Here is a 26057-nt window from a genome sequence, read left to right as displayed (position 1 = left end):
AAGCATGAATGGGGATTCCCTTCTGTCATTGGTTGGGCTGGCCCACATGATCCCAGGGGCGCTTGTGAACCGCCTGTTCCATGAGATACATGGGCCTCTACACGCAGTACCTGGAGAGGCCTGGGACCACGAATCTCCGTACCTCCCGGACCACCAGATAGCGGTCTTGATCTTTGCGGATTGAAGGCATTTCTCCGCGGGAAATCTCCGAATGCAAATTCAAGGCCATAGTTTAGAGAGGCCACAAAGACGAAGGAAATAGAAATACTGCATTGGTGCAGCAGGGGCTGGTCTTCTGAATTTGGTCTAAGGCATATTATTGGCGCAGAGTACAAGGAACTATGTTGTGCATCTGCTTCCACACCAACGCAGAGCCTTTAAACATAGTTAACATCAACAATTCAGAGGAGAGAAAAAAGGTTGGAGTTGGGGAGAAGAATGAACACTGAGCATTAGTAGACGAATTGGGGAAGTGATTCAAGGTTTGCTGGGAGAGCTGGGTTTTGAGGAGACATTTGAAGGCAGGAAGAGAAGTATCAAGGGTGTTCCAGAGTTTACAGGCGATGTGTCTTAAGGCTCTGCCACTAATGAATGGAGTGGAGTGAGAAGGGATGAATAGTAGGCCAAAGTCAAAAGAGTTAGGAAACCAACAACAATTTGTATTTATATAGCGCCTTTAACGTAGTAAAACGTCCCAAGGCGTTTCACAGGAGTATTATAAGACAAAAATTTGACACCGAGTCACATAAGTAGAGATTTGGGCAGATGACCAAAAGCTTGGTCAAAGAGGTAGGTTTTAAGGAGCATCTTAAAGGAGGAAAGACAGGTAGAGAGGCGGAGAGGTTTAGAGAGGGAGTTCCAGAGTTTACGGCCGACACAACAGAAGACATGGTCACCAATGGTTGAGCGATTACAATCAGGGATGCTCAAGAGGGCAGAATTAGAGGAGCGCAGACATCCCGGAGGGTTGTGGGGCTGGAGGCGATTACAGAGAAAGGGAGGGGCGAGGCCATGGAGGGATTTGAAAACAAGGATGAGAATTTTGAAATCGTGGTGTTGCTTAACCGGGAGCAATTGTAGGTCAGCGAGCATAGGGTGATGGGTGAGCAGGACTTGGTGCGAGTTAGGACACATGCAGCCGAGTTTTGGATAACATCTAGTTTATGTAGGGTAGAATGTGGCAGGCCAGCCAAGAGGGCATTGGAATATTCAAGTCTAGAGGTAACAAAAGCATGGATGAGGGCTTCAGCAACAGATAAATACATAAGAATTAGGAACAGGAGTAGGCTATCTAGCCCCTCGAGCCTGCTCTGCCATTCAACAAGATCATGGCTGATCTGGCCGTGGACTCAGCTCTACTTACCCGCCTGCTCCCCGTAACCCTTAATTCCCTTATTGGTTAAAAATCTATCTATCTGTGACTTGAACACATTCAATGAGCTAGCCTCAACTGCTTCCTTGGGCAGAGAATTCCACAGATTCACAACCCCCTGGGAGAAGAAATTCCTTCTCAGCTCGGTTTTAAATTGGCTCCCCCGTATTTTGAGGCTGTTCCCCCTAGTTCTAGTCTCCCCGACCAGTGGAAACAACCTCTCTGCCTCAATCTTGTCTATCCCTTTCATTATTTTAAATGTTTCTATAAGATCACCCCTCATCCTTCTGAACTCCAATGAGTAAAGATCCAGTATACTCAATCTATCATCATAAGGTAACCCTCTCATCTCTGGAATCAGCCTAGTGAATCGTCTCTGTACCCCCTCCAAAGCTAGTATAGCCTTCCTTAAGTAAGGTGACCAAAACTGCACGCAGTACTCCAGGTGCGGCCTCACCAATACCCTATACAGTTGCAGCAGGATCTCCCTGCTTTTGTACTCCATCCCTCTCGCAATGAAGGCCATCATTCCATTCGCCTTCCTGATTACCTGCTGCACCTGCAAACTAACTTTTTGGATCCAAAAAGAGTTACATGCACAAGAACCCCCAGGTCCCTCTGCACCGCAGCATGTTGTAATTTCTCCCCATTCAAATAATATTCCCTTTTACTGTTTTTTTCCCCCAAGGTGGATGACCTCACACTTTCCGACATTGTATTCCATCTGCCAAACCTTAGCCCATTCGCTTAACCTATCCAAATCTCCTTGCAGCCTCTCTGAGTCCTCTACACAACCCGCTTTCCACTAATCTTTGTGTCATCTGCAAATTTTGTTACACTACACTGTGTCCCCTCTTCCAGGTTATCTATGTATATTGTAAACAGTTGTGGTCCCAGCACCGATCCCTGTGGCACACCACTAACCACTGATTTCCAACCCGAAAAGGACCCATTTATCCTGACTCTCTGCTTTCTGTTAGCCAGCCAATTCTCTATCCATGCTAATACATTTCCTCTGACTCCACGTACCTTTATCTTTTGCAGTAACCTTTTGTGTGGCACCTTATCGAAAATCGAAATACACCACATCCATCGGTACACCTCTATCCACCATGCTCGTTATATCCTCAAAGAATTCCAGTAAATTAGTTAAACATGATTTCCCCTTCATGAATCCATGCTGCGTCTGCTTGATTGCACTATTCCTATCTAGATGTCCCGCTATTTCTTCCTTAATGATAGCTTCAAGCATTTTCCCCACTACAGATGTTAAACTAACCGGCCTATAGTTACCTGCCTTTTGCCTGCCCCCTTTTTTAAACAGAGGCGTTACATTAGCTGCTTTCCAATCCGCTGGTACCTCCCCAGAGTCCAAAGAATTTTGGTAGATTATAACGAATGCATCTGCTATAACTTCCGCCATCTCTTTTAATACCCTGGGATGCATTTCATCAGGACCAGGGGACTTGTCTACCTTGAGTCCCATTAGACTGTCCAGCACTACTCCCCAGTGATAGTGATTGTCTCAAGGTCCTCCCTTCCCACATTCCCGTGACCAGCAATTTTTGGCATGGTTTTTGTGTCTTCCACTGTGAAGACCGAAGCAAAATAATTGTTTAAGGTCTCAGCCATTTCCACATTTCCCATTATTAAATCCCCCTTTTCATCTTCTAAGGGACCAACATTTACTTTAGTCACTCTTTTCCGTTTTATATATCGGTAAAAGCTTTTACTATCCGTTTTTATGTTTTGCGCAAGTTTACCCTTGTAATCTATCTTTCCTTTATTGCTTTCTTAGTCATTCTTTGCTGTCGTTTAAAATTTTCCCAATCTTCTAGTTTCCCACTAACCTTGGCCACCTTATACACATTGGTTTTTAATTTGATACTCTCCTTTATTTCCTTGGTTATCCACGGCTGGTTATCCCTTCTCTTACCGCCCTTCTTTTTCACTGGAATATATTTTTGTTGAGCACTATGAAAGAGCTCCTTAAAAGTCCTCCACTGTTCCTCAATTGTATCACCGTTTAGTCTTTGTTTCCAGTCTACTTTAGCCAACTCTGCCCTCATCCCACTGTAGTCCCCTTTGTTTAAGCATAGTACGCTCGTTTGAGACACTACTTCCTCACCCTCAATCTGTATTACAAATTCAACCATACTGTGATCACTCATTCCAAGAGGATCTTTTACTAGGAGATCGTTTATTATTCCTGTCTCATTACACAGGACCAGATCTAAGATAGCTTGCTCCCTTGTCGGTTCTGTAACATACTGTTCGAAGAAACAATCCCGTATGCATTCTATGAATTCCTCCTCCAGGCTACCCCGTGCGATTTGATTTGACCAATCGATATGTAGGTTAAAATCCCCCATGATTACTGCCGTTCCTTTTTCACATGCTTCCATTATTCCCTTGATTATTGCCCGCCCCACCGTGAAGTTATTATTTGGGGGCCCACAAACTATGCCCACCAGTGACTTTTTCCCCTTACTATCTCTAATCTCCACCCACAATGATTCAACATTTTGTTCATTAGAGCCAATATCGTCTCTCACAACTGCCCTGATATCATCCTTTATTAACAGAGCTACCCCACCTCCTTTCCCTTCTTGTCTATCTTTCCGAATTGTCAGATACCCCTGTATGTTTAATTCCCAGTCTTGGCCACCCTGCAATCACGTTTCTGTAATGGCCACCAAATCATACCCATTTGTAATGATTTGTACCGTCAACTCATTTACTTTATTTCGAATGCTGCGTGCGTTTAGGTAGAGTGTTTTAATACTAGTTTTTAAACCATGATTTTTAGTTTTGACCCCTCCTGCAGCCCCTTTATATTCAGTGGCCCTTTTTGTTTCTTGCCTTGGGTTTCTCTGCCCTCCACTTTTACTCATCTCCTTTCTGTCTTTTGCTTTTGTCTCCTTTTTGTTTCCCTCTGTCTCCCTGCATTGGTTCTCATCCCCCTGCCATATTAGTTTAACTCCTCCCCAACAGCACTAGCAAACACTCCCCATAGGACATTGGTTCCGGTCCTGCCCAGGTGCAGACCGTCCGGTTTATACTGGTCCCACCTCCCCCAGAACCGGTTCCAATGCCCCAGGAATTTGAATCCCTCCCTGCTGCACCACTGCTCAAGCCACATATTCATCTGAGCTATCCTGCGATTCCTACTCCGACTAGCACGTGGCACTGGTAGCAATCCCGAGATTACTACTTTTGAGGTCCTACTTTTTAATTTAGCTCCTAGCTCCTTAAATTCGTCTCGTAGGACCTCATCCCTTTTTTTATTGTTGGTACCAATGTGCACCACGACAACTGGCTGTTCACCCTCCCTTTTCAGAATGTCCTGCACCCGCTCAGAGACATCCTTGACCCTTGCACCAGGGAGGCAACATACCATCCTGGAGTCTCGGTTGCGGCCGCAGAAACGCCTATCTATTCCCCTTACAATCGAATCCCCTATCACTATCGCTCACCCACTCTTTTTCCTACCCTCCTGTGCAGCAGAGCCAGCCATGGTACCATGAACTTGGCTGCTGCTGCCCTCCCCTGATGAGTCATCGCTCTCAACAGTACTCAAAACGGTGTATCTGTTTTGCAGGGGGATGACCGCAGGGGACCACTGCACTACCTTCCTTGCACTGCTCTTCCTGCTGGTCTTCCATTCCCTAGCTGGCTGTGGACCCTTCACCTGCAGTAAGACCAACTCGCTACACGTGCTACTCACGTCATTCTCAGCATCGTGGATGCTCCAGAGTGAATCCACCCTCAGCTCCAATTCCGCAACGCGGACCGTCAGGAGCTGGAGGCGGATACACTTCCCGCACACGTAGTCATCAGGGACACCGGAAGTGTCCCTGAGTTCCCACATGGTACAGGAGGAGCATATTACGTGACCGAGCTCTCCTGCCGTGACTTAACCCTTAGATACATTCAAATTGGTAACAACAATGCTAAAGTTTACTCGCTGTTATAGAAGAGAAAAAAGAAAAACTACTCACCAATCACCAGCCAATCACTTACCCCCATGGCTGTGACGTCACCTTTGTTTCTTTCTACTTTTTTGCCTTGCCCCTGTAGCTGCGCAAGCCTCTCGCCGAACTCGCGCTGCTCCTGATCTCACTGGCCTTTTGTCGGCCTCTCCGATCCCCGGACCTCTCGCCGAACTCGCGCTGCTCCTGGTCTCACTGGCCTTTTGTAGAGCTCTCCGATCCCCGGACCTCTCGCCGAACCCGCGCTGCTCCTGATTTCACTGGCCTTTTGTCGGCCTCTCCGATCCCCGGACCTCTCGCCGAACTCGCGCTGCTCCTGATCTCACTGGCCTTTTGTCGGCCTCTCCGATCCCGGACCTCTCGCCGAATCCGCGCTGCTCCTGATCTCACTGGCCTTTTGTAGACCTCTCCGATCCCCGGACCTCTTGCCGAACTCGCGCTGCTCCTGGTCTCACTGGCCTTTTGTAGGCCTCTCCGATCCCCGGAACTCCCGCCTCTCGCCGAACTCGCGCTGCTCCTGGTCTCACTGGCCTTTTGTCGGCCTCTCCGATCCCCGGACCTCTCGCCGAACTCGCGCTGCTCCTGGTCTCACTGGCCTTTTGTAGACCTCTCCGATCCCCGGACCTCTCGCCGAACTCGCGCTGCTCCCGGTCTCACTGGCCTTTTGTAGCTGAGGCAGGGCTGAAGATGGGCAATGTTACAGAGGTGGAAATAGGCAATCTTAGTTATGCTGCAGATATGTGCTCAGTATCTCATTTCAGTGTCAAATAAGACCCCAAGGGTTGCGAACAGTGTGGTTCAGCCTCAGACAGATGCTAGGGAGAGGGATGGAGTTGGTGACTCGGGAATGGACTTTGTGGCAGGAAGTTTGCAGAGGTAGGTTGAGTTGAGGTTGTGGAGGGATTTGTAAATGAGGCTGAGGATTTTGAGTTCATTGTGCTGGTGGACAGGAAGCCGATGGAAGACAGGAAGCCAATGGATATCAGCAAGGAGTGATAAAGTGAACAAAACCTTAGTACGGAATATGATGCAGGCAGCAGAGATTTGAAGAAGTTGGAATTTATGTAGTATGGCACTCGGGAGGCTGGTGAGGAGAGTGTTGCAGAAGTCGGGCCTGAAGATGACAAAGACATGGAAGTGGGTTTCAGCAGCAGTGAGCTACTGGCGGAGATAGACAACAGTGTGAGAGGAAAATAGCCATCTTAAGATAGATAGGATATATGGTTCGAAACTTAACTTCGGATCAAACAAGTTGGGGACTGGACTCCACATGAGCTAACATCCAGGAAAGTGGATGGATTCACGTGCTAGAGTGTAGAGCTTTTTTATATACTAGAGCTGAACAGGAATATTTTGGTTTTGCTCATGTTAGTTTGGAGAACCTGCTGGCTCACCCACGTTTGATGTTGGGCAAATTGTCAAACGGCACATGTTACTCGTACAGTAAAGAGTATTGGTGAAGAGGTGGAGCTGGTTGTCATCAGCAGAGGTATAGAAGCTGACCCTATACTTAATAGATAATGCCACCAAGAAGTAGCAAGGATGAAAGAAGTCAATTTTCATAGAATCATAGAATAATACAGTACAGGAGGTCATTCGTCCGGCTGCATCAGCTCTTTCAAAGAGCAATCCAGTTAGTCCCACTCCCCCGCTCTTTCCCCATATCCCTGCAATGTTTTCTCCTTTAAATATTTATTCAATTCCCTTTTGAAGGCTACTTTTGAATCTGTATCTCCAACCCTATCAGGCAGTACATTCCAAATCCTAACCACTCGTTGCGTAAAAAAGTTTTCCCTTGTGTCGCCTCTGGTTCTTTTGCCAAACACCGTCATTCTGTGCCCTCTCGTTATCGACCCATCAGCCATTGTTTTGGAAATGCAAGAGGAGAACCCATTGCAGGAGATGTATTGGTTACACCAAGACAGCTAGACGGGTCATGGAGAAGAGGCAAGGATGTGTTGAACACCCATGACAGGTCAAGGAGCTCAAGGTGTATGGTGCACCATGCTTGCAGTCGGAAAGGATATCATTGGTGACTTTGACCAGTGGGATCTTGGTGCTATGCACAGGACAGAAACCAAATTGAAGGGAGGGGTGGCAGAGGCACATGTGTAGCTGGGGGGAGGGGTATTACAATTCAGATCCACCACAGATGCCTTTGTGGGTTCAGTAATGTTAGTCGCTCCCTTAAGTAGTCTACTGTTTACTTTTTATGGCAATTGACACCATTACTCTATATTTTCGAGCACAGTATTGGAACCAAGGGTGTAACAATGAAATTTCCTTATGATGCCAACTAGATTTCTGTGCGTTATGCTGTTAACGCTTTGAAAAGCATTTTGGTTTGATTTGTAAGCTGTTTAATGCACAATAGGCAAAATGTACAGAACACTCAGAATTGACAAGCCATTTGATGCATTCAATATGACATGTGAGCACTAGACTGCTCCAGTGGGTCCTTACTTAATGTAAAATGTTATTCTCTCTCTCGGCTACCTTTAGCAGCCTGATTCTACCTGACTGATTCCTTTGATATCTATATTCTAATTCTTAAAGGTCTTTCTCACAGCCTCCACAGATATCCAACAGCAAAGTCTGAAGTGCTTTTGAGTATCCAGACTGTGCTAATGAATCGCCCACTGTTTGGTGTCTGAGAGGGATCACTTCCCACCTGGCATTGTAATGACCATTTGTCCACTTGTTGCACACTATGGGGCTGTCCTCAAGCTCAGGTCAAAGTTCTTTCCGTAAAAAAATGGCCAAAGAATCCAAAACCGTGATAAGGGGGCTGAGGCGGCGGAGCAGATAGTTTCAATCTTGGCGAAAAACAGATCAATGAGCTGCTCGCACTTAGTGTTACTACCACATTTGAGTTTGGAGTGCTTCATTCTGATATTTGATAAAAGTACTACAGTGTTCCATTTCCCTGCACTGACATTTCTCACCTTGATCATAAAAATAAATCCAATGATGTGTGTCATTGTTTATTTTTAGGTTTTCCAGTTAAGAGCTTGGGCCCTTTTAAGTGAAGCTGGCACCAGGAAGCTGCATTTAAACTGTAGCGTTTCATTCATTGGGCAAAATAATAGACACTGGTCTCGATTTTCCCTTCTCACATGCCCCATCTGTGTCTCTCCCTGCGCCGTGCTCACCTCTGCATCTTTTCCACTTGCTTCCGTCTCCGTTGTAATGTAAGCACCTGTGAGCATGCTCACCGGCTTGTGGAGCTGTTGCGTCCAGACGGAATTCCTCGTCGGCGCCAAGTCCCGAAATCTCCCTTGGGAGCCGGCGCCTCACAACTCGAGCTTCCTCCGGGAAATCCCCTCCGTGCCTTTCAATTCTGCACGGAGGGGATTCCTGTACGGGCTACTCTTGCACACTTTCCACGTTGCCATCCTCGTCTGCCGTCGAACACGCCATGGTGCACCATCTTGCTGTCCGGAGGAGGCGGGGGTCCCCAATGGGGTGAACTTTACGCGGGAGTCCTTCCCTTATTTATTGGGGACTTGGCCTGGAGGATGATGCACGGAGAAGTCCCGTGCAATAAGTTTTTAAGTTGGTTCATGGACTCCTAGGCCGCCTGTAATTTCTGTGGTCTAGAAGAGTTCGTGTTCCACGTTTTTATTGTGTGTGTGAGGTTGCAGCCCCTCTTCCAATATCTGAAGGGGTTTCTCCTCAAATTCTGGTTGCACTTCAGTCCCACACTCCTGATCTTTGGGCACCCTGTGCAGAGGGGAGTGGGCAGGTCGGAAGGCCTCCTTGTAGAACTGCTCGTGGGTATGGCCAAGGGGGCCATCAGCCAGTCCAGGCAGCGGGCGGTCGAGGGGGTCGTTCAGCCCGACTGCCTGCCTCTCTTCCGCGGTTACATCCGAGCCAGGGTGTCCCTGGAGATGGAGCATGCGGTGTCCACCGGTACGCTCGCGCCTTTCCGTGAGAGGTGAGCGCCGGAGGGACTGGAGTGCATCATCACCCCCAGCAACCAAATTTTAACTTGATCATTAATGTTTAAAGTTTAATTTGTCTATGTTTGTCGGTTTTAGAGCCCCCCCCTCCCCCGCCATTTTAGCCAAGGGACACTTGTATAATTTGTGTTTTTGGTGCAAAACCCCCCCAAAAAAACAAAAGTGTTTGGAGTGTGCCCCCCCTCTTTAACCAGGGGACACTTGATTAAAGTGCACAACTAAAATAGTTGTGGAGCTGTTGCGTCCGGACAGAATTCCTCATCGACACCAGGCCCCGAAACCTCCCTCGGGAGCCGGCGCCTCACAACTTCAGCTGACTCTGGGAAATCCCCTCTGTGCCTTTCAGTTCTGCATGAAGGGGGATTCCTGTACATAGAAAATAGAAACATAGAAAATAGATGCAGGAGTAGGCCATTCGGCCCTTTGAGCCTGCACCACCATTCAATAAGATCATGGCTGATCATTCACCTCAGTACCCCATTCCTGCTTTCTTTCCATAGCCCTTGATCCCTTTAGCCGTAAGGGCCACATCTAACTCCCTTTTGAATCTATTTAACGAACTGGCCTCAACAACTTTCTGTGGTAGAGAATTCCACAGGTTCACAATTCTCTGAGTGAAGAAATTTCTCCTCATCTCGGTCCTAAATGGCTTACCCCTTATCCTTAGACTGTGTCCCCTGGTTCTGGACTTCCCCAACCGGGAACATTCTTCTTGCATCTAACCTCTCCAATCCCGTCAGAATTTTATATGTTTCTATGAGATCCTCTCTCATTCTTCTAAATTCCAGTGAATATAAGCCTAGTCGATCCAGTCTTTCTTGATATGTCAGTCCTGCCATCCCGGGAATTAGTCTGGTGAACCTTCGCTGCACACCCTCAATAGCAAGAATGTCCTTTCTCAGATTAGGAGACCAAAACGGCACACAATACTCAAAGGTGTGGTCTCACCAAGGCCCTGTACAACTGCAGTAAGACCTCCCTGCTCCTGTAGTCAAATCCCTTCGCTATGAAGGCCAGCATGCCATTAGCTTTGTTTACTGCCTAATGTACCTGCATGCCTACCTTCAATGACTGATGTACCATGACACCCAGCAATCGTTGCACCTCCCCTTTTAATAATCTGTCACCATTCAGATAATAATCTGCCTTCCAGTTTTTGGCACCAAAGTGGATAACCTCACACTTATCCACATTATACTGCATCTGCCATGCATTTGCCCATTCACCTAACCTGCCTCCTGGCATCCTCCTCGCAGCTCGCACTGCCACCCAGCTTAGTGTTATTTGCAAACTTGGAGATATTACATTCAATTCCTTCGCCGAAATCATTAATGTATATTGTAAATAGCTGGGGTCCCAGCACTGAAGCCTGCGGCACCCCACTAGTCACTGCCTGCCATTCTGAAAAGGACTAGTTTATTCCCACTCTTTGCTTCCTGTCTGCCAACCAGTTCTCTATCCACTTCAATACATTACCTCCAAGACCATGTGCCTAAATTTTGCACACTAATCTCTTGTGTGGGACCTTGTCAAAGGCCTTTTGAAAGTCCAAATACACCACATCCACTGGTTCTCACTTGTCCACTCTACTAGTTACATCCTCAAAAAACTCCAGAAGATTTGTCAAGCATGATTTCCTTTTCATAAATCCATGCTGACTTGGACCGATCCTGTCACTGCTTTCCAAATGCGCTGCTATTACATCTTTAATAATTGATTCCAACATTTTCCTCACCACCGATGTCGGGCTAACCAGTCTATAATTCCCTGTTTTCTCTCTCCCTCTTTTTTAAAAAGTGGGGTTACATTAGCTACCCTCCAATCCATAGGAACTGAAACAGAGTCCATGGAATGTTGAAAAATGACCACCAATGCATCTACTATTTCTAGGGCCACTTCCTTAAGTACTCTGGGATGCAGACTATCAGGCCCTGGGGATTTATCGGCCTTCAGTCCCTTCAATTTCCCTAACACCATTTCCTGACTAATACGGATTTCTCTCAGTTCCCCCTTCTCGCTAGACCCTCGGTCCCCTAGTATTTTCGGGAGGTTATTCGTGTCTTCCTTAGTGAAGACAGAACCAAAGTATTTGTTCAATTGGTCTACCCTTTCCTTGTTCCCCGTTCCCCATTATGAATTCACTTGATTCTGACTGCAAGGGACCTACATTAGTCTTCACTAATCTTTTTCTCTTCACATATCTATAGAAGTTTTTGCAGTCAGTTTTTATGTTCCCTGCAAGCTTCCTCTCATACTCTATTTTCCCCCTCCTAATTAAACTCTTTGTCCTCCTCTGCTGAATTCTAAATTTCTCCCAGTCCTCAGGTTTGCTGCTTTTTCTGGCCAATTTATATGCCTCTTCCTTGGATTTAACACTTTCCCTAATTTCCCTTGTTAGCCATGGTTGAGCCACCTTCCCTTTTTTATTCTTACGCCACACAGGGATGTACAATTGTTGTAATTCATCCATGTGATATTTAAATGTCTGCCATTGCCTATCCACCGTCAACCCTTTAAGTATCATTTTCCCGTCTATCCTGGCTAATTCATGTCTCATACCGTCAAAGTTACCTTTCTTTAAGTTCAGGACCCTAGTCTCTGAATTAACTGTCACTCTCCATCTTAATGAAGAATTCTACCATATTATGGTCACTCTTCTCCAAAGGGTCCCGCGCGACCAGATTGCTAATTAATCCTCTCTCGTTACACAAGACCCAGTCTAGGATGGCCTGCTCTCTAGTTGGTTCCTCGACATATTGGTCTAGAAAACTATCCTTTATACACTCCAGGAAATCCTCCTCCACAGCATTGCTACCAGTTTGATTACCCCAATCAATATGTAGATTAAAGTCACCCATGATAACAGTGTACCCTTGTTGCACGTGTCCCTAATTTCCTGTTTGATGCCATCCCCAACCTCCCTATTACTGTTTGGTGGTCTGTACACAACTCCCACTAATGTTTTCTGCCCTTTGGTGTTTCGCAGCTCTACCCATTTGGATCCATGCTAATGTCCTTCCTTACTATTGTGTTAATCTCCTCTTTAACCAGTAATGCTACCCCACCTCCTTTTCCTTTCTGTCTGTCCTTCCTGAATATTGAATACCCCTGGATGTTGAGTTCCTAGCCTTGGTTACCTTGGAGCCATGTCTCTGTAATCCCAATTACATCATATCCGTTAACAGCTATCTGCGCAGTCAGTTCACCCATCTTATTACAAATACTCCTCGCATTGAGACTCAGAGCCTTCAGGCTTGTTTTTTTAACACTCTTTGACCTTTTAGAACTATGTTGTAATGTGGTCCTTTTTGATTTTTGCCCTTGATTTCTCTGCCCTCCACTCTTGCTTTTCTCCTTCCTACTACCTTTTGCTTCTGCCCCCTTTTTACTTCCCTCTGCTTCCCTGCATAGATTCCCATCCCCCTGCCATATTAGTTTAAACCCTCCCCAACAGCACTAGCAAACACTCCCCCTAGGACATCGGTTCCGGTCCTGCCCAGGTGCAGACTGTCCAGTTTGTACTGGTCCCACCTCCCCCAGAATCGGTTCCAGTGTCCCAGGAATTTGAATCCCTCCCCCTTGCACCATTCCTCAAGCCACGTATTCATCTGAGCTATCCTGCAATTCCTACTCCGACTAGCACGTGGCACTGGTAGCAATCCTGAGATTACTGCCTGTGAGGTCCTACTTTTTAATTTAACTCCTAGCTCCCTAAATTCAGCTTGTAGGACCTCATCCTGTTTTTTACCTATATCGTTGGTACCTATATGTACCATGACAGCTGGCCGTTTACCCTTCCCCTCCAGAATGCGCTGCAGCCGCTCCGAGACGTCCTTGACCCTTGCACCAGGGAGGCAACATACCATCCTGGAGTCTCGTTTGCGGCCGCAGAAATGCCTATCTATTCCCCTTACAATAGAATCCCCCACCACTATAGTTCTCCCACTCTTTTTCCTGCCCTCCTCTGCAGCAGGTGCCATGGACTTGGCTTCTGCTGCCTTCCCCTGATGAGCCATCTCCCCCAACAGTACCCAAGGTGGTGTATCTGTTTTGGAGGGAGGTGACCGCAGGGGACCCCTGCACTACCTTCCTTCCACTGCTCTGTACGGGCTGCTCTTGCACACTCTCCATTTCGCCATCCTCGTCTGCCGTCCAAACATGCCATGGTGCACCATCTAGCTGTCCGGAGAAGGCGGAGGTCCCCAATGGAGTGCTCTCTACGCGGGAGTCCACCCTTTATTTATTGGAAACTTGGCCTGGAGGGTGTTGCAGGGGACAGTCCCGTGCAATAAATTTTTAAGTTGGTTCACGGATTCCCAGACCGCCTGCAATTTCTGCGGTCTGGAGGAGTCCATGTTCCATGTATATATACAGTGTGTGAGCTTGCAGACCCTCTTCCATTATTTAAAGGGGCTGCTCCTCGATTTTTGGCTGCACTTCAGTCCCACACTTCTGATCTTTGGGCACCCAATGCTGAGGGGAGCGGGCCGGTCGGAGGGCCTCATCGTAGGACTGCTCCTGGGCCTGGCCAAGGTCAAGGGGGTTGTTCAGCCCGATTGCCTGCCTCTCTTCCGCGGTTACATCCGAGCCAGGGTGTCCCCGGAGATGGAGCACGTGGTGTCCACCGGTACACTCACGGTATTCCGAGAGAGGTGGGCGCCGGAGGATGTGCAAGTGCATCATTACTGCCGGCGACCAAATTTTAATTTCACCGTTTAAGTTTCAAAAAATTTTATTTGTGAATTTGTCGGTTATAGTGCCCCTTTATTAAGACTCAATAAAACCCCAGTTAATTGAGTCCAGGTTCTCCACGATGAGGTGTGCAGTTGTGAGCCTGCTGGATGAACCGGTAGTGTTCAGTTTGATTGTTAAACCTTTGCTAATAAACTAGCTAGATCTTTACAGCAAATGTGTAGCTATGAATTTTTAAGCAAAGAACCCATGAAGCAAATACACTATACTGGTTTAACCATAATCATGGAGACAACTTCTGAATATATACGTTATGTCTGTTTGCTGATGTCACGAGGCTGAATGCAAACCGTTTTTTATCTGTTTCCTAGAGAAAGAAAGTGTTTGGAAAGGACCTTTCTACTTCATTCAAGGAGCTGATCCACAGCTTGGCCTGATAAAAGCATGGGAGGTTGGAGATTGCGATAATGGAGGTGATGAATGGCAGAAAGAGATCCAGCTCACAGAGCAAGCTGTGCAGGCTATCAACAAGCTAACATTGAAGCCCAAGTTCTTTGTACTGTGTGGAGATCTTATTCATGCAATGCCAGGTAATTATTCCCGAACAAACCTCCAGCAAATGCCATAGTGCCTGACAGGAGCAGTATATTTAAAACACTTTGAGAAATGCATTAACATTTTCTACTTTATTGTTTCAATTAAGTGTACAGAGAAAGAGATTTGCCCTATTGATTCTACCCATATTCATTAATATTATGTTTGCAGAATACAATGCTTAAAAAGGTCTCACAGATAAGAGGATGAATTGCCGTGGGACTTCACCCGTCCGCCTGCTGTAATTTCAGCGGAGGAGCTCCGGCAACCCCAGAAAACGTTCACACCATTTTTCTGGGGTTTCTGCGAACCTATCAGCGAAGTTAGGGTGAACAAGCAGAAGCCCATCTCACCCCACCACGCCCCTGCTGAAATTCACCCCCACGGGTCACCATAGTGCTGCGATGCTGGGTATTTGTGCTCTCATTCACCAGAGTGATAAAGTGTGGCTCACTCTTTACCCCCATCCCTGGCTGAGTTTTTGATCCTTGCCATCCCACCAGGGGAAATGGCAAATATTTTCCAGGTGTTTCCCCCATTAAGAAAGGTAGCAGGTCAGTCAGTCGAAGCTGCTCACGGATACCTGCTGGTTACTGGTTACAGCCCTTCGCTAACAAGCATTTGTCCATGCTTAGAAATACATTGCAATTCGGGAAGAACTTTTTTTTAAAAAAGAGAAAGCAGGAAAAATGGCTATTTAATCCTCAAGGGGCTGAACAACTAGCTTATAGGCCAGACTTGATTTTGGTCTTGTTCAGCCTAACAATACATATCTCTGAGTAAAAGAAATGCTGTACTTGCCAAATTGAAATTGAACTAAAATAAATTTACCATACACAATATACATACAAGACCGTGCATATTCTACTCACACCTTTGCCGAAGGTACATGTGACAGATTGGTAGGCATCTGATAGATTGGGTTCTACTTTAAGATTTCATTGGAGATGTATAATCGTGACCTGATCTTATGAAGCACGCCCATTAAAACCAAAAACAACTTGATTACAATGAGACTTTGCATTTATGTAGAGCCTTTAACACGGGTACATAATCAGACAGAAATTGATGCCGAGCCAAAGAAGGAATTATTGGGAGGGGTGACTAAATGCTTGGTCAAGGAATTGTATTTTAATAAGGGCCTTTAAAGGAGGAGAGGAAGGTAGAGAGTTTCACGAACTTGGGACCTGGATGGCTGAAGGCACGGCCGCCAGTGGTGGGGCAAAATATACACAAAGCCAGAGTTGGAGGAGCGCAGGAGTCTCGGAGGTTCCAAGATTGGGGAAGGTTACAGAGATGGGGATGGGCGAGGCCAAGAAGGGATTTGATCATGAGGATGAGAATTTGAAATTTGAGGCATTGAGGGACTGGGAGCCAACGTAAGTCAGCGAGCACTGGGTGATGGATGAGAGTGACTTGGTGCAGGATAGGACATGGGCAGCGGAGTTTTGATGATCTGAAGACTATGGAGGCTGGAGGATGGGAGCCCGGCCAGCAGCCTATTGGAATAGTCGGGCCTGGGGGTGACAAAAGGCATGGATGGATGAGGATTTTGGCAGCGAAATGGGTTGAGGCAGGGGTGGAGATGGGCAATGTTATGGAGGTGGAAGCAGACCATCTTTGTGATGGCAAGGATATCAGTCGGTGACATTCAGCTATTTGAATGAAGAGGATGGCCGATAATATGGAGCTGAGCGTAAAGGAGCTAAAAGTGACAGTGCGTTAGTGTTAGACAATCTGAGGGTGTGTCTGCAAGGTTTAAATTCTGAGCGAAGGCGTTTGCAAAAAAAATACCCACCTCTCCCTCAGGTGAGTCACCATAATCTACAGGGCAGGCCACCTGATGGCCTGAGTTTGCAGGGAATCACTACCATAAGATCCTCTCATTTCCTGTGTTAGTAAAATCAATGCAACTTTAAAGTCTCCACTCCAGCTAATCTATCCATATAATTCCTGTCACAGTTCTTTGAAACCACTCGCCGACTGGTTGAGTAATTATTCGTTTGGAAGAACAATTTTGACTTGTCGTAAACCTCCACTTTATAAGCAGTCCGAGCTGACTGTTGCCTTTCAACGCGATTCGCTGGGAAAGGGATGTTACTCCTTCTGAGTTGATTTTGCTGCAGCAGCCTTGCAGCCATAACTGTCAGACGAGAAACTAAATTACCAGTCTCTTGGTGCTTTAGAGAGCTGACCCATTATCTCCCAATCTATCCTGTCACATTCCACATGGCATGTAAAAGATGGTGCAGGTGGTTATTATTACCTGCGCTCGGGACATTGTTATTTGTTATCTGTTGTTAATTTGTGTTACTGCTGCACTCAGATGGCCTATAAAAATATTCTCACAGCTGTTGGATGGGGAGAGAGCTGCTTGCAGTTGCACATTAGCTGTACCGATAAATCCATCTCGGAAGTTGTGAGTGAGGTACTGTGGTGCCATTGACAGAAGATGTTAATCTTCTGCGTACCTAGGGTGCGGCATATTCATGTGCATTGAACTCATGTTTCTCCAAAATGGAGGGAACAGCTTCCTCCGCGCATTTAACTCTCGTACCTAAATAATATAACTCAAAATCTTCCTGGGTTTTCTGTCAGAGCCTTTATCGCGTCTTTTTATACACAATTAACCATAAACGGAGAATTTTTATCATTTTCACTTAAGTCCACTGGTAGTGGATTTGTAAAAGGGCAGCTGTGTAGAGCAGCATGCTCCCTATCAGTGACTGGTCCTGTTGCTATGCTGTTCTTCATGGGGCTCAATGGGTGACACAGTCGACCGTGAAACATTGTGTGTGTGTGTGAGAGAGAGCGAGAAAGAGAACATTGCAGCATTGAACAGTCATGACTGTGGGCTGTTCAGACGTAAGTGAGATGGGGACGTGTGATCAATTGCACAACTTAAAAAGCCCTGTTCACCAAATCAATCACACTGAACCCCATTCGATGAACATAAGCAGTCCTTACTGCAGCAATGGTGCTTCATCACTGCCCGAATGAACTTGAGTATTTATTTAACCTTGACTTGTGTATTGTTTGTAAGCATTTAACTATCTAAATAACTGCTATGCTAGTACACAATAGACAGTTGAAGTGTGTATAATGCAGTTACACAGCATGGCTTTGCATTGAAGCTTTGATGGTTTTCATGTGTCTTTTTTAAACCTGTCGCTTATAACACATTACTGCTCTCTCATATTCTGAGATGAATTTGACATTGCAACTGACATACAATCAAAGAAAGATCCCTCCCCATCTAGCGACCTGAAAATAAATTATAATTAAAATATACATATATTTTGTTTATTCATGATTAGTTTGATAGTGATGGGGAATGGAGCACTATGCTGATCAGGTATATTGTGCCAAATACAATGTCCCAAAATGTGTCCAAAGTTCAACCTCAGAATAGCACCTCTTAGTGCATTTTGTGAAATTGTACTTTTCCAGTAACAGCCATCATTAGGCTTCTCCAAATGTGATTTGCAATTAGTGTCAAACTGTGGATATAAACATCCACTAGAACTTTAAGATATACTCGCATTTCTATAGCACCTTTCACGACCTGGATGTCCCAAAGCACTTTACAGCTAATGACGTACTTTTTCTTTGAGGTGTAGTCACTGTTGTAATGTAGGAAACAAGGAAGCCAATTTGCGCTCAGCAAACTCCCACAAACAGCACGGTGATGATGGCCAGATAATCTGTTTCTGTGATGTTGGTTGAGGGATAAATATTTATTTAATCTTGACTTGTGTATTGTTTATAAGCATTTAACTATCTAAATAACTGCTATGCTAGTACACAATAGACAGCTGAAGTGTGTATAATGCAGTTACATGGCATGGCTTTGCATTGAAGCTTTGGCCAGGACACCGGGGAGAACTCCCCTGCTCTTCTTCAAAATAGTGGCATGGGATCGTTAATGTCCACGTGAGAGAGCTTAACGTCTCATCCGAAAGACAGCAGCTCTGATAGTGCAGCACTCCCTCAGTACTGCACTGGAGTGTCAGCCTAGATTTATGCACTCGAGTCCCTTGAGTGGGACTTGAACCCACAACCTTCTGACTCCGAGGTGAGGGCGTTACCCACTGAGCTACGGTTGACACATGGCTGTGATTAGCTGGTGAAACCACCTATCGGAAACAATGGTGTTATAACAAATTGTAACACCGAGTCTCCCTGCGTTCTTTTTAATATGTAAGCGGGGCCAGCATATTGGCCCCAAGTTTCGTCCCGCGGCGAAAACGGCGCACCTCCGAGCTGGGCGCCTATTTTTCACGCCGAAAGCTGCGCCTAAAAAAAAGTCCGATATTCTCGAGCTCCTTGGAGCTCAATGTTTGCTTGGCGCGGCGCGCTCTTCACAGCAGGGGGCGGAGCCTAACACTCGCGCCGATTTTCTAAGTAGCAGGGAGCGGGTACAATTTAAATTAGCCTTCGTGGTGCCGGCAACCCTGCGCCTGCGCGTTGGAGCGTGCGCGCACGCGCAGTCTCACACAAACATTGGCACTCGGCCATTTTTAAAAGGACTGCAGAAAAAGTGAAGGTTTGTTTCTTGGACCCCTGCAAAGGCTTGTAATTTAATTTGTTTTGATATTTCTGTGTGAGAGGGAGTGCTTTTAGCAGCACTGCTGAATAAATCACCTGCTGAAATCAGTGAGTTCAGCTTTTCACTGCTAAACTTGCAGAACCGGTGCTGCATTGGTGCATGCAAATTAAGGACTGTGTGTTTGGAGAAATAAGAGTGCCAATTCAGCTTTGCAATGGATCAACGTCCACCAAGAACAAAGAATTTCTTGCATGAGGAAGTGGAGATATTAGTCAACGTAATTGAGCAGAGATGGCAAGAGCTAGATATCAGCAACAGAGGTCGCATAAAAGTGCCACCAAAAGAAATGAAGAAACGCTGGAACCAAGTTGCAGAAGATTACTGCGCAGTGGTGCATACCAGGAGATCTGGAAGTCAGTGTAAAAAGAAATGGCACGACCTTGGTCAAGTAGTTAGTGTAAGTAATATTTCCCATTTTTAATTTAGTCGACGTGGGTAAGGTCTCCTGCCCATCAACCTACGGGCTACGACGTTCCTGGTGCGGTGAGCTCTAATCAATTCTCTCCTATGCAGTGAATTGATGGTAAACCATTGCATAATAATATGTGGTGTTGACAATGCAGCACCCATTCTGCAAATTTAAATATAAAACTGTCGATGTGGCTGCCTCTCCCTGTCCAAATGGCCTCAGTCCCCCTCACAGCTCGAAGGCTGCTGCTGTATCTTCGGCTGCCGTTGAGCCACTGACGCCGCCCCTAAAGCGTGGCCGAATGGCCTCAAGCACTATAGAGCTGCGTGTGTCAGGTGTTGATTCTTCGGCTGCCGGCCAGCCACTGACGCCGCTGATATCTCATGGCCGAATGGCCTCGGGTCCGTCCGGTGTTGCTTCTTCGCGGCCAGCCACGAAGAGAATGAAGGCCTGCCTCAAGCACTGCAGCTCAGCTCGAAGCTTGCTGCCGCTGCCGTCGAGATTCTAACGCCACACCCCTGCCTGTCTCCAACATGAAAGGCCTGCCTGAAGCACAGCAGCTCGAAGGCTGATGCTATTTCACACAGGTAGGAACATGGTTTATTTAATCTTTTCTTTGCTTATAAATTATTATTCAGGTTGGATTTATTTGTATAATATTTGTATAAGTATAACTAAGGATTGATTGTAGAATTTAATGACTTCCCTTCCCCCCTCCCCCACCCCCACCTCGTTCCCTATGCCTAATTTGTAACCTACGCCTGATTTTCTAAAGTGTAGACAAGGTTTTTTCGAGCGTACAAAAATCTTCACTTACTCCATTCTAATTAATTTGGAGTAAGTTTTCACGACGAAACTTTGAAAACAGGCGTAAGTGGCCGGACACGCCCCCTTTTGAAAAAAAAATTCTGTTCCAAAGTGAAACTGTTCTAACTGACTAGAACTGGAGCAAACTAAATGTCGAGAATTCGATTTCTATGATACTCCGTTCTACACCAGTTGCTCCTAAAAAATCAGGAGCAAATCATGTGGAAACTTGGGGCCATAGGAGGGGCACTTTGTGGTGCCGTATGGATTTCGCATTCACAAACCCCCATGTCATCGAGCACTTTTATCTTGGTTATTTCACTGTCGGCAAGTGATGGGCGGAGACTAGACATTTCTTCAGCATGCAAGGAAGGAACGTTGGAACAAGGGCCATCACAAACTACCTCCTAGTTGGTTTCAGAGCAGCATTGGCAGAGACCTGGGAGTGGTCCTCTAGCTACTCAGCTAAGGATGATAAGTGGGAAGGGAAAACTATATTGGGGGAAAAATCCGAAGAAATAAGGGTTACCTGCACCAGAAAATTTTAATCCACACACAATCTGAACATTTGTATGTCCAAAGAGTAAACTGTGCTGTGTGCAAAATGCATATTTAGAAGTGCAGGTGCTCCTTAATGTAATGACTCATCTGGACTGTAGGCCATGGTGGGAACATTGATCATTGGGATTTACACACCATGTGCCTTAGTATAGGTGAAGCTGGGCTCAATTTTTTATTGTTGAGAAATCAAGATGAAGGGTTAAGACATCAACAACTTGCATTTGTATCGTGCTTTTAATGTAGTAAAATGTCCCAGGGTGCTTTATAGGGGCATTATCAAATAAGGTGATATTGGGACAGATGACCAAAAGCTTGGTCAAAGAGGTAGGTTTTAAGGAGAGTCTTAAAGGAAGAAAGAGAGATGGAGAGGTTTAGGGAGGGAATTCCAGAGCTTGGGACCTCGGCAGCTGAAGGCACGGCTGCCAAGGGTGGAGCGAATAAAATCGAGGATGCGCAAGAATTGGAGGAGTGCAGAGATCTCGGAGGGTTGTGGGGCTGGAGGAGGTTACAGAGATAGGGATGGGTGATAAGACCATAAGAAATAGGAGCAGGAGAAGGCCATACAGCCCCTCGAGCCTGCTCCACTCAGCTGTCAGTTTGCGGCTCCAATGCTAAGTTAACCAACAACTTGCACAAAGCCCAGGGTGACTCACTGCACATGCAAGCCTGGCCGGTCTTTCTGCGCGTGTGCTGGTTGTTTGAGTTCCCGGCCGAGCCTGTAAGGGAGAGACCATGGTGGAGGGCCCAGTAAGAGTCACCGGGGGAAGAGGGGGGGGGCGGACTAATAGACACTGTGGGGGGGGGGGGCCAGATCTGACCTCCGTCACTAGTGGGGGAGAGTCAGGTGTGTCCGCAGTCACTGGAGGAGGGGTCAGGTGTGACCTCCTTCACTGTGGGGGGGGGGGGGGAGGGGTCAGGTGTGATCTCTGTCGCTGGGGGGGGGGGGGTGAGTCAGGTGTGGCCGCCTTCACTTGGGGGGGGCGGGAGGGACGGCAGTCAGGGGTCTGAATGCGCTTCAATAGTGTAATGTCACATCTGCGGTAATTATATTTGTTTTGCATTTGAGGCCCCAGCGACTGAGGTCAGACCTGACCCCTCCCCCCACCCCTACCCCAGTGTCTGAGGTCGGACCTGACCCCTCCCCCCACCCCAGTGACTGAGGTCGGACCTTACCCCTCCCCCCACCCCCACCCCAGTGACTGAGGTCGGATCTGACCCCTCACCCCACCCCCACCCCAGTGACTGAGGTCGGACCTGACCCCTCCCCCAACCCCCACCCCAGTGACTGAGGTCAGACCTGACCCCTCCCCCCACCCCAGTGACTGAGGTCGGACCTGACCCCTGCCCCCACCCCCACCCCAGTGACTGAGGTCGGACCTGACCCCTCCCCCCACCCCCACCCCAGTGACTGAGGTCGGACCTGACCCCTCCCCCCACCCCCACCCCAGTGACTGAGGTCGGACCTGACCCCTCCCCCAACCCCCACCCCAGTGACTGAGGTCAGACCTGACCCCTCCCCCCACCCCAGTGACTGAGGTCGGACCTGACCCCTGCCCCCACCCCCACCCCAGTGACTGAGGTCGGACCTGACCCCTCCCCTCACCCCAGTGACTGAGGTCGGACCTGACCCCTCCACCCACCCCACCCCCACCCCAGTGACTGAGGTTGGACCTGACCCCTCCCCCCACCCCCACCCCAGTGACTGAGGTCGGACCTGACCCCTCCCCCCACCCCCACCCCAGTGACTGATGTCGGACCTGACCCCTCCCCCCTCCCCCCACCCCCACCCCAGTGACTGATGTCGGACCTGACCCCTCCCCCCACCCCAGTGACTGAGGTCGGACCTGACCCCTCCCCCCACCCCCACCCCAGTGACTGAGGTCGGACCTGACCCCTCCCCCCACCCCCACCCCAGTGACTGAGGTCGGACCTGACCCCTCCCCCAACCCCCACCCCAGTGACTGAGGTCAGACCTGACCCCTCCCCCCACCCCAGTGACTGAGGTCGGACCTGACCCCTGCCCCCACCCCCACCCCAGTGACTGAGGTCGGACCTGACCCCTCCCCTCACCCCAGTGACTGAGGTCGGACCTGACCCCTCCCCCCTCCCCCCACCCCCACCCCAGTGACTGAGGTCGGACCTGATCCCTCCCCCCACTCCAGTGACTGAGGTCGGACCTGATCTCTCCCCCCACTCCAGTGACTGAAGTCAGACCTGACCCCTCCCCCCACCCCAGTGACAGAGGTCGGACCAGTCCCTTTGCAGTTGAATATGTGCAACTATTAAAATATAGGCTGCTAAAAAAAATTGCCTCGCTGCGCAATCTACATTTTCTGTCCTGGCTACTTTGCTGTGCTCATACCCTGCATGTCCCCAGACTCGGTTTAGAAAATCTGACCACCCGATGCTAGATGGATTAAGAATGATATCCTGTAAGGTAAGAAATGGTAGTTGTAAAATACATAAAGAAACTACCTGTCCTCTATAAGGAATTTTCTGTCCTGGCTACTTTGCTGTGCTCACACCAAATCTTCACTGCCCCATTGAAGGTCATGGAGATCAAGATGTCGGGTTAAAAATTGTCCTTCGTCCAAAGCGGGGCACCTACCGTTTCTTTTTAATTTACCAGAGAAATTCAGCACTTTGCTTTTTTCCCTCCGTGGTGCGTCGTTCTGGTTGGGTGCGGGGCGTAAACATAGAAAATAGGAGCAGGAGTAGGCCATTCGGCCCCTCGAGCCTGCACCACCATTCAATAAGATCATGGCTGATCATGCAACTTCAGTACCCCATTCCTGCTTTCTCTCCATACCCCTTGATCCCTTTAGCTATGAGGGCCACATCTAGCTCCCTTTTGAATATATCTAACGAACTGGCCTCAACAACTTTCTGCGGTAGAGAATTCCACAGGTTCACAATTCTCTGAGTGAAGAAGTTTCTGCATATCTGGGTCCTAAATGGCTTACCCCTTATCCTTAGTCTGTGACCCCTGGTTCTGGACTTCCCCAACATCGGGACCATTCTTCCTGCATCTAACCTGTCCAATCCCATCAGAATTTTATATGTTTCTATGAGATCCCCTCTCATTCTTCTAAATTCCAGTGAATATAAGCTTAGTCGATCCAGTCTTTCTTCATATGTTAATTCTGCCATCCCGGGAATCAGTCTGATGAACCTTCGCTGCACTCGCTCAATAGCAAGAATGTCCTTCCTCGGATTAAGAGACCAAATCTGTACACAATATTCAAGGTGTGGCCTCACCAAAGCCCGGTACAACTGCAGTACCCTGCTCCTATACTCAAATCCCCTAGCTATGAAGGCCAACATGATATTTGTCTTCTTCACCTCCTGCTGTACCTGCATGCCAACTTTCAATGACTGATGTACCATGACACCCAGGTCTTGTTGCACCTCCCCTTTTCCTAATCTGTCACCATTCAGATAATATTTCGCCTCCCTGTTTTTGCCACCAAAGTGGATAACCTCACATTTATCTACATTATACTGCATCTGCCATGCATTTGCCCACTCACCTAATCTGTCCAAGTCACCCTGCAGCCTCTTAGCATCCTCCTCACAGTTCACACTGCCACCTAGCTTTGTGTCATCTGCAAACTTGGAGATATTATATTCAATTCCTTCTTCCAAATCATTAATGTATATTATAAATAGTTGGGGACCCAGCACTAAACCTTGCGGTACCCCACTAGTCACTGCCTGCTATTCTGAGAAGTACCCATTTATTGCTACTCTTTGCTTCCTGTCTGCCAACCAGTTCTCTATCCACTTCAATATATTACCCCCAATACCATGTGCTTTAATTTTGCACACCAATCTCTTGTGTGGGACCTTGTCAAAAGCCTCTTGAAAGTCCAAATACATCTACTGGTTCTCCCATGTCCACTCTACTAGTTACATCCTCAAAAAATTCTAGAAGATTTGTCAAGCATGATTTCCCTTTCATAAATCCATGCTGACTTGGACCGATCCTGTCACTGCTTTCCAAATACGCTGTTATTTCATCTTTAATAATTGATTCCAACATTTTCTCCACTACTGATGTCAGGCTAATTCCCTGTTTTCTCTCTCCCTCCTTTTTTAAAAAGTAGGGTTACATTAGCTACCCTCTAGTCCATAGGAACTGATCCAGAGTCTATAGAATGTTGGAAAATGACCACCAATGCATCCACTATCTCTAGGGCCACTTCCTTAAGTAACCTCACAGCGGGTCTGCCTCCTCGACCAGTCATCAGCGCCGCGCTGACGCGTCACAACGTCTCTCCCCTTCTGTTAAAATAACATGGCGGTCGCAGCAGTGTGCCCTCCCCTTTAAGGGCGGCCGTGTCGTCATTTCACAAAAAGTGCACTGAAAGCGAAAGCTGCTGGGGGCAACGATCAGCAGCGGGGCCGCTCCCGTGGAGAAATTTTGGGAGGGGGTCCCCGTCAGACAGTAAGGGGTCAGCGCGTGCACGCCGCGGCGGGGAAACGGGCGAAACGGTCTTGGACACCGCTCTGCTCCTGAGGAAGGGCAATTTACAAAATGGCGGCCCATCCATGGAGAGCCGGCGGCCATTGTGTGGCGCCCCATGGCCGCCACTTTCAGGCGGTCGGAGGCCTTATCAAAAGGGGCAATTTCAGCCCTGTAGTGTTTTAGCCATTGAATGACAGGAGGACTGGAGGCTGTTCGAACTGCTGATGTGCAATCAGAAATAGGTTGATGAATGTAGAGAGAAATCATCTGTAAAAGAATGGATAAGCTTGAATGATGATTGCAGGAGATGACCTTATTATATTAAATACATAATTAATAATATTGCGATTGTCCTGGATCATCATCATCATCATAGGCAGTCCCTCGGAATCGAGGAAGACTTGCTTCCACTCCAAAAGTGAGTTCTCGGGTCACTGTACAGTCCAATATGGGAATTACAGCCTCTGTCACAGGTGGGACAGACAGTGGTTGAAGGAAAGGGTGGGTGGGGAATCTGGTTTGCCGCACGTTCCTTCCACTGCCTGCGCTTGTTTTCTGCATCCTCTCGGCAATGAGACTCGAGATGCTCAA

General features: G+C 47.6%; 1 protein-coding gene across 2 annotated transcripts in view; it reads left to right on the top strand.

The window, feature by feature from the left end:
* cpped1 (calcineurin-like phosphoesterase domain containing 1) overlaps positions 1-26057 on the top strand; it is a 264451-nt gene that overhangs the window by 30855 nt on the left and 207539 nt on the right. For both annotated transcript variants that reach the window (XM_070856736.1, XM_070856737.1), the window contains exon 2: positions 14390-14608. In XM_070856736.1, the coding sequence (XP_070712837.1) occupies positions 14390-14608 (219 nt within the window). The remainder of the gene's footprint in view (positions 1-14389; positions 14609-26057) is intronic.

The sequence above is a fragment of the Pristiophorus japonicus genome, chromosome 15 (assembly GCF_044704955.1).
Source record: "Pristiophorus japonicus isolate sPriJap1 chromosome 15, sPriJap1.hap1, whole genome shotgun sequence".
NCBI lineage: Eukaryota > Metazoa > Chordata > Chondrichthyes > Pristiophoridae > Pristiophorus > Pristiophorus japonicus.
Note: the sequence above shows the minus strand (reverse complement) of the source record. Positions and strands in the feature narration are given on the sequence as shown.